At 44.7% G+C, this 9569-nt stretch overlaps 1 protein-coding gene across 3 annotated transcripts in view; it reads left to right on the top strand.

The window, feature by feature from the left end:
• Positions 1-4623: 4623 nt before the first annotated feature.
• The window catches only part of ADAMTS16 (ADAM metallopeptidase with thrombospondin type 1 motif 16), a 93460-nt gene continuing 88514 nt past the window's right edge, over positions 4624-9569 (top strand). For all 3 annotated transcript variants that reach the window (XR_006103558.1, XM_042463835.1, XM_042463836.1), the window contains exons 1-2: positions 4624-4863; positions 5951-6050. Coding sequence is in view for 2 of the 3 variants with exons in the window: in XM_042463835.1 (XP_042319769.1) it covers positions 4804-4863; positions 5951-6050 (160 nt within the window). In the remaining variant the exon portion in view is untranslated. The remainder of the gene's footprint in view (positions 4864-5950; positions 6051-9569) is intronic.

Raw genomic sequence — 9569 nt, 5'->3', positions numbered from 1 at the left:
CTTCTCTTCTGCCAGTGATTTAGTCCCCTTATCTACACCGATGGCTGATTCCCAGAGCTCACCAAAGCCAGGGAGGTGGTACTCCTGGGAATATCATCAGACGGAGTATTTTTTTTAAAAAAAATTGACAGCTTAGGCACATATTTGCTATTGCATGCCTTTAAATACTCAGGTCATCAGTATGACAAAGGTGCACATGATTTACTTGACTTTTTTTTTTTTAAACCTATCATTGGAGCTGTGGGTTAGGGGTCATTTTTTCCTTTTTCCCAAATAAAACCACAACACACAGTGCAAACTAAAGCTCTCACATGTTATATTGCTGAGATATTATATTATAATATTTATTTTTTTTTTATTTATATACTGTATTCATACCCCACTGTTCACCCCTAAAGGCTCTCAGAGCATCTTACAATTATTATTTTAATTAGATGGTTCCCTGCCCTCAGGTTTACAATCTAAAAATGACACGACACAAAAGGAGAAGGGAATGGTCCAGCAGTTCTTCTCTCCCTCTGAGGACTGGACCAAGGCAGATGGACTGGAGGGAGGGCTCTGCTTCTTAATCTAGGCCAAGCCCGATGGAGCTGGACCTGCATTTCTCCCTCCATGGCCATAATGCACAGATGAGAGAGCGTGCCTTAACCTTTCTTACTAAGGGTTGTTCTGAGGGGCTTGCCATTGCCATCTTCCATGGCTGACCTTGGAGGGGGTATAGATGAGTGGGTGGGTTTGGCCAAACAGTGAGACATAGATGTGCATCACTTGATTGACAGTTTTAAAAAGCCCAAGAACAATCAAAATGGCAACTCCATTTTAAATCAGTACAAATGATAAGTGAACTTCATCAGGGTGAACATACTGTAGTGGGAACTTTGATTCGGTATTGCATCATCAAATCTCTCTGGATCTCCTCTTCACAAAAACAATAGTATGAATGAGCCCCTTGATTTTGCCAGTTTACATAAGGACACTATTTTCTTGCCTTTATTAATGGGGACTTGAGATTTGGTATCGGGGGGGGGGGGGGACTAGACAATCCAATGGATACCAAGGTTCCACTAGTTTCCTTTCAGTAAGGAATATGTCCTGCCTTCTTTGGTAGCACGACAGAAATCTGTGTCGGTGTGGTGTGGTGTGGACTATGTGTTCCCTTTATTGGTTGCAAAGGGATCTTGCAGCACCTTTGAGATTAACTGAAAGAGAGAAGTGGTTAGCATGAGCTTCCATAGCCTTGGACTAGTTTCTCATGCATCTGAGAAAGTAGGCTCAAGTCTAGGAAAGCTGATGCTACCAATATCTCTCTTTCAGTTAATCTCACAGGTGCTTGCAAGATCCCTTTGCATAATGATTTTTCAGACTCACGTGGCTATGTCTTTGAAATTTATTAGTAGTATTGAAAAAACTTGCCAAGAAAACCCCATGATATGTTCCCTTAAGGTCACCATTAAGTCAAAAATGACTAGGAGGCACACAACAACAAGAACAATTGTCATTATAAGGAGTTATTTGTTGTATTTGATGGGATATTTAAATAAGGAATCCCTTCGTAGCCTAGTGGTGCCATTCTCTATTTCAGCTCAAGACTGTTGCACCTCAGGCCGTCTTAGGCAGCAATGAAAGTAATGTACACCCTCCTCTCATGAGGACACTTTACATAACTGATTCCCAAACTTTGGTCCCCCAGGTGTCTTGGACTTCAACTCCTAGAAGCCCTACCTGGTCAGTAATTCTGGAAGCTGAAGTCCAAAACATCTGGAGGACCAACTTTTAGGAATCATTGCTATGCTGCCTGAGCAGTGTGCATGTGCCATCCTTGGTTCCTGAGGAACGCCATGCTCAGGGTGACCAGATGTCCTAGCCACAAAGGATGACAAGGCACCACAAAATGGAGGATATTCAAGAAAAAGGGAGGACATGACCAAATAAAAATCAGTGTAAATTCATGCTTCTTAGTCATGCTCAAAATGGAGGACATTTTGAAATTCTTCCTTGACCAAAGGTTGAAATGTAGGACCATATCTTGAATAAGGAGAACATCTGGTCTCTCTAGTAACAGGGGTAGGCAACCTGCGGCCCGCGGGCCAGATGTGGCCCAGCGAGGCCTTGGGACCGGCCCCAGCCCAGTCCTGCCGCCAAGGCCTTTGGGGGGGCAATTGTCTATAGAAGCCTCAGAAACATGCATTTATATTAACATTTTTTTAAAAATCAGCAAATTTTTTCACATGTCCTCCATTTTTTAAAAAAAAAGTGTCTTCCATTTGAAAGTTTTGTCCTACATTTGTCCTGGTTTATTTATATATTTAATTTTTTAAAAATTATTTAATTATTTATTTTTTGGCTTCGGCCAAAAGGGACAGCAACCCGGCCCCCGGCTCAAAAAGATTGCCTACCCCTGCTCTAGTATGTAGAGAGATCTTGTAGCATTTTTGAGACTCACTGAAAGAAAGAAATTGGCAACAAGAGCTTTCCTAGACTAAAGGGCCTGTACAGACCGACCCAAAAGGCCAGCCTGTGGGCAGAATTAGGGTGCAGTGTCTGCATGCTGCATGTCCTAACCCCACCCCGAGGGTGCTATTTTGGTGCACGCTGGTCCACATGCTGCAGCACCAAAGGGGCATCTTAAAACCGCACTGCTGCAGCTATGCCCCCCCCCCCTCGAGAGTACAAAAAGGAGCTGCTTTCTGCAGTTCCTTTCTGTGCTCTCTGGAAACTGGATCAGGGCTGCAATTGCGGTGGCCGTGGTCCCGATCCGACCAGTACAGAGACAGCTGTATGTCACCCATCTGTGCAGGCCCTAAAGTCTACTTCCTCAGATACATTTGGTCCCAACGCATCTGAGGAAGCAGACTGAAGTCTAGGAAAACTCCTGCTACCAATTTCTTTAGTCTCAAAGGCGCTAAAAGATCTCTCTGGCTACTGTATAAGGAGTTCTTTGTTCATACTTGATGGGGTATTTAAATGTCAGGTCTCCCGGTGAGAACAGATGCCATCCTTTTCCAGAACACTGTCCTCCATGTCCACCTTCAATCGAGGAAGGGTTCCAACAGGTCCTCCATCTTGAGCACAAAGAAGCAAGAATTTATCACACGAAGGAAATTGGGAGTTTATCCCATGAATATCCTGGAAAGCATCACGTAATTACAAGAAATTATTTCACACCCAAAACCTGCCCTTAAAGTCATAGAATCATAGAGTTGGAAGACACCGCAAGGGCCATCCAGTCCAACCCCATTCTGCCATGCAGGAACTCTCAATCAAAGCTTACCTGACAGATTACCATCTAGCCTCTTTTTAAAGACTTCCAAGAAGGGAGACTCCACTGTCCTCCAAGGCAACATATTCCACTGTCGAACAGCCCTTACTGTCAGGAAGTTCCTCCTAGTGTTCAGCTGGAATCTCTTTTCCTGTAGCTTGCTCCCTCCTCAATATGACATTTTTTTAAACAGGGCTATCATATCATCTCTTAACCTTCTCTTCTCCAGGCTAAATATCCCCAGCTCCCTAAGCCATTCCTCATAGGGCTTGGTTTCCAGGTCCTTCATCATTTTAGTCACCCTCCTTTGGACATTCTCCAATTTCTTAACATCCTTTTTGAATTCTGGTGCCCAGACCTGGACACGATATTCCAGGTGGGGCCTTACCAGAGCAGAATAGAGTGACACTATTACTTCCCTTGATCTAGACACTCTACTTCTATTGATGCAGCCTAAAATCGCATTGGCCTTGTTAGCTGCCGCATCTCTCTGTTGACTCATGTTCAATCTGTGGTCTACTTGGACTCCCAGATCCCTTTCACATGTAGTTTCATTCAGCCAGGTGCCTCCCATCCTATATCTGTGCATTTCATTTTTCCACCCTAAGTGCAGAACCTTACATTTCTCTGTGATGAATTTCATTTTGTTAGCTTTGGCCCAGCTTTCTAGCCTATTCAGGTCATTTTGAATTTTGATCCTGTCCTCTGGAGTATTAGCTATTCCTCCTAATTTGGTGTCATCTGCAAATTTGATAACGATGCCCGCAATTCTGTCCTCCAAGTCATTGATAAAGATGTTGAATAGCACTGGGCCCAGGACAGAGCCCTGTAGGACTCCACTGGTCACCTCTCCAGGATGAAAAGGAGCCATTGTCGAGCACCCAAAGGAGCATGAATGCACATCTTTTTACTTTGGGGATTTCGGCCACCATGCTTTTCCGAGGTCGCTTTATTTGCGCAGTTTGCGTGGGATAACCATTCCTGCCATGGCTCTTGTGGGCTTTAATCTCTCTTGAATGCCGAAATGTGCAACCAGTGTGAGGAAGTCCTGTGAGGTGTACTGAGGGAAGCCATGGCCCCCCCTTTTTCTTGAGTGGCCCCCAAATGTGCCTTGTCCTCCTTCGAGGGAGGACCCACCTGGTCACCCTGAGAGGGGCTGCAGGTGTGTGTGTGTGGGGGGGGGGAGGTTCTCACATAGTCCCCCAAGCCTCCCTCCTCCACAGCAGCAGGAGCTCCCATGAGGGGGCATGGGGACTGAGAGAGGTACACCTCCTTGCTCTCCCTCAGCCCTCTCTTCCTTCTCCTCCTCCTCTGGGCGAGGCCCCCTTCAGCCACTGGGCGTCCTCCTCGCCCCGGCTGCTAATAGTGGAGGCAGGGAGCTAGTCCTTGGCGGCATGAGGGCTCTTTAGGCTGCCTCTGCAAACCAAAGGAGAGCCCCCTCAGCTCCAGCAAGGCATGCAGGGCTCCCCCTCTCCCACCAATTCCTGCCCTCTCTAAGGGCTGGCTGGCTGGCTCCCCAGCTCTGCGGGAGGAGGAGGAGGAGGATGCCCTCCAAGGGCGCCCTGGGGCTCTGGCTCTGGCTTCTCCTGGAAATACAACTCGAGGTAAGCCCCTCTGCCTCCCCTTCCGTCCATTGCTTTGCAGCCCTGTCTCTTTTTGTGGCTAGAGCTAGGGATGCAAGCGTGTGTATAGGTATTGTATGTTGTTTGTAGAGAGATCTTGTAGCCCCTTTGAGGCTCACTGAAAGAAGCTGGCAGCGGGGGCTTTCCAAGGCTTCCGCCTGCTTCCTCAGGTGCATTGATGTCAGGTCCAAATGCATGCAGAGAGATCTTGTAGCCCCTTGGAGAGTCACTGAAAGAGGTTGGCAGCAGGGGCTTTCCTGGACTCCAGTCTGCTTCCCCAGATGCTCCTGCTGCCAACTTCTTTCTTTCAGTGAGTCTCCAAGGTGCTACAAGATCTCTCTACTGACTGATTCTACAGACTGACAGGGCTACATCTTTGAATTCTGGGTATGTTGCTGTGTGCCTTCAAGTCGTTTGCGACTCCTGGCCACCTTAAGGCAAACCCATCTTAGGGTCTTTCTGGCAAGATTGCTTCAGAGGAAGTTTGCCCTTGCCTTGCCCTGAGGCCGAGAGAGTGTGACTTGCCTAAAGATTGCTTCAGAGGAAGTTTGCCCTTGCCTTGCCCTGAGGCTGAGAGAGTGTGACTTGCCTAAGGGCACCCAGTGGGTTTCAGGGTTGAGTGGGGAATTGAACCCTAGTCTCAGAGTCGTAGTCCAGCACTCAAAGCACTAGCCACAATAGTAATGCATCTGCGGAAGTAGACTGAAGTCTGGGAAAGCTCCCACTGACAACGTCTTTCTTTCAGTACATCTCAAAGGTGCAACAAGATCTCTCTAGATGCTGATTCTACAGAGTAATACAGCTATATCTTTGAACACCAGCCATGCTGGCTATATTATGTGTATGTATATGTGTACTGTATATCGCTCTCTTTCTCTCTGTGTGTGTATGTATGTATTTGTGATAGTTAATGAAAGTGTTTGCTTACTCCAGCCTTGCTTGCATCAATGGCATCTTTGTGATATGGTTTCAAAAATCCAGCTATTTTGTTCCCCCCGCCTTTTCTCCCCCCCCCCCCCCCACTTTCATTGCATTTTTTTACATCCTAGCCTTTATAATCTGCCCCTAGGCTACACCTGCAGCATGTGTGGATCAAACAGGAGTTGACACCCCAAACCGCCTCTTTCCCTCTTTGCACTCAGAATTGCTGGGCTTCATAGACAGCGGTGGTAAGTCAGCAGCACCCTGTTAAGATTTTCCAGGGCTCCTAATCTGTACGGACCTTTCCAGTGTTTCAATTATATAACAAGGATAACAGCATGTAACTGATATCTAACCAAAACAGTATTTTGACTTCTGTTACGGAAAGACCTGGTACAACATTAAAACCTGGTGCATGTTTAGTCAGATTTTAGTTAGTTCCACTGCATGTAGTGGGGCTAGGTAAGCATGCATGGGCATGCAGTTTCCATGTGCTACCCTATATTGGACTTATACCCTATTAATGTATGAGTAGCAGATTTCTGAAATCTTATGGTATTATGACATTTGGCTTCCTAACATTTGTATTATATGCATGTTGATCTTAAAGTATGCTTACTTGCCACTAGGCACCACTCCATTAAGGTCAATGAGAGGTGCGTGCCTCCAAATAAAAGGTTTGAAGATTGCATTTCTAAGCACACTTTCTAGGAAATGATCCCCTTTGAACACAGTGAAGCTTGCTTTCAGTTCAGTTTTCTTAGGATCGGCTATAGAATTCTGTGAGGACACAGCTAAATATTAAGAGCAAAAAGGATCATCCTGTTAAATCTGCTTTATACAGCTGACTAAGCACATTTACTAGAAGTAAGTCCCACTGGCTTGTGACACTAATTCCACGTGAATATGCTAATGATTGGTCTGTAGAAGTTGCTGCTTTCTATACATGTCAGGTCCTGTTTTTATTAATACAAAGGTCAAACTCTTTCATTTGTCTTGTTGATATTTTGAAGAGTAGTGATTCTTGTATGTATCCAATATGTTGCTTTTGGTCCCTGTTAATGGATTTCCACATGCACATAAACCATAAGCTATTTTAGTGTGGCTTTCTTAAATTAAACTGATATATTTGTTGCTGGCTTTCTTCCAGTCTGGGGTTGCTGTCCTGCAACTTGAAACCTAACCGTAATAACTTAATGGATGAGGAAATAACACCCCCACACATTCAAGCTAATGAATAACTCTTGCCCTCAGTGAGGTCTTGCTATGAGTAAAGATTTGAGCCACTCAGGGGCTTGTTCTGCTTCTGTGTTTCAAACATTTAAGTATAGCTGGAAATTGAACCTGAGGTTTATTAACTATCCAGACACACACACATAAAATCTACACCCCCCCCCCCCCCCATAATCATGACACATTCAGCTTTTTATTAACCACATAAAACATCCAGAGGCATAAAACCCTAGTGGAACAATTCCTTTCTGTACTAATATTGAAAAGTATTTTATTGCAACAGACTTGTTTTTGACTTATCGCCTAGTCTCCACAGGTGACTAGAAATGTCATCCAAGTGAGTGATCAGTTGCCAAAACAGGAATGGAATATTTAGTTCCTCTTCTAGCATCCCATCATATTTTTTGGTGGATGTAGGCCAGTGATGGCGAACCTATGGCACACGTGCCAGAGGTGGCACTCAGAGCCCTCTCTGAGGGCACACATGCTTTTGCCCTAGCACAGAGTTTGCCAGAGTTTCTTACTAGAAAGCCAGAGGGACGTGGCACTTTGCAATAAATAAGTAGGGTCTGGATTGCAGTTTGGGCACTCGGTCTGTAAAAGGTTCACCATCACTGATGTAGGCAGTGGTGGTTGGTGACTTCCATGTCAGCAGAGGGGTAATCCACTCCAGGCTCAAGACTGGTTTTTATAGGAGCTGTCCAAGGTGCAGAACCATAATAGGTTCAGCTTGGTTGAAGCTCAGGTTAAAACCCAGAGTGGATTCATCACTTTATTGACATGGGCATAGTAATCTGCTACTAGATGCAGATGAATATTTTTCTCCCCTCCCTGCCCAGGGTAGAAGCTAAGTGGAGTGCTGCACAGAAGACAGAATATTCAACTCTTCTTGTAGCAGCTCACCACATTTTTACACTGGGAAACAAGGTAACAAAACAGCTGTTGTTGGAAAGAGTTATCTGTCTCCTCAACTTGCCTGCTGCTGCTGTTGTTTTTTAAGCTCAGCAGGCATACCTCACCCATGTCTACCAGAGAAATTGGGCTGGCTCATGGTAAATGGACAGGATGAACTGTGCCTTTGTTACTAGTCCACTATTCTTCTGTGCCTTTTCTGTATGCCGATCTTAGATAGTGAGGCTGTTTGTCCTTCACTGTCTTCTCTTATACTTAAAAATAAGCCTGTAAAAACATGAAAAAATGCTTGCAGGCTAGTAATTTAGGGCTGGGGGGCTAATTTATAAGGCATTATTAAGGGACGTTATGCAAATGGAGAAAAACTGAGAACACTAGAGGGTGCTAAACTTGAACATTATCCCAAAGCATTGAGGAAAGTCATTTGGATTAAAGTGGGGTGTTTCTTGTTAACTTGATTTGGGATGCTCTAGAGATTTATTTCTTTAAACATTGTTGCAGAAACTGCTCTTCTGTGTAGGTTGGAATCAGCTGTATGAAATACACAGCTGTGGCCAAAGGTATAGCCATGTCATGCAGTTAATACTCCCTACCACTCTGTAACATGAAGTAAGACTTTCCTGGGCCACGACATGACCCATTGCTCAATACCCAGTGCTTTTAGTATAAGATGTGTGTTGCTGTTATCTATGGTTAAAATGCGGAACAAATGTTAGTTCCAAAGTCACCAAGAAAGCACATCTGCTTTCACATTTATTTATTTATTTTTAAAAAAGTCACAATGTATTAATGTGAAAAATGTTATTGTCCATAGAGCGAGAGTATAATGATATTCTGTCTTACCAGACATCCATCTAGAACAGTATAGTCCCTTCTGGCTGTCAGTCAGGATGAATCGAAGTTATTTTGCCACCAGAATCAAATGGATAATGCATCTCATTTCATGTACATATGCTGACCAAATTACCAGTTTAATTTTGTTGTTGTTGTTGTTGTTGTGCGCCCTCAAGTTGTTTCCAACTTATAATGACTCTAAGGAGAACACGTCATGAGGTTTTATTAGTTTCTTCAGAGGAGGTTTGCCATTGCCATACTGATGTTTAAACAGTATGCCTTGCCCAAGTTCACCCAGTGGGTTTTCATGACCAAGCTGAGATTCAAACCCTGGTCTCCAGAGTCATAGGCCAATTCTCAAACCACCAGACCACACTGGCTCTTAGTTTGATGCAAAACACTAGGTTTGTGAGTGTAGGCAGGCCCTGCTACATGCACAGTTCTATCTTCTCACTGCTATTCCTGTCTCCTGGGGCAGCTACTTCAATCAGTCTAATAGTAAGACCAGTCTTGATAGCAGCACCTGCCCAAGACTGCAGGCATGGATCTTGCAAAAGTTACTTTTTTGGACTGCAGCTGCAAGAATCTCCCAGCCAGTCTGGCCACCAACCATTCCGACTGGATTATTCTAGGCATTGTAATCCAAAAAGTAACTTCTCCAAGCTCTGTCTTTTGAGGCTACTACTTGATCTTTTTGAAGATCAGCAGTGCCTAGGATTGAGGCAGATTTTCTGCATGAAAACAGAGCTATAGGTCAGTGATGGTGAACCTTTTAGAGGCCGAGTGCC

This window comes from Sceloporus undulatus, chromosome 4 (genome assembly GCF_019175285.1).
Source record: "Sceloporus undulatus isolate JIND9_A2432 ecotype Alabama chromosome 4, SceUnd_v1.1, whole genome shotgun sequence".
Classification (NCBI taxonomy): Eukaryota; Metazoa; Chordata; class Lepidosauria; order Squamata; family Phrynosomatidae; genus Sceloporus; species Sceloporus undulatus.
This window is presented reverse-complemented; position numbering and strand designations above follow the sequence as displayed.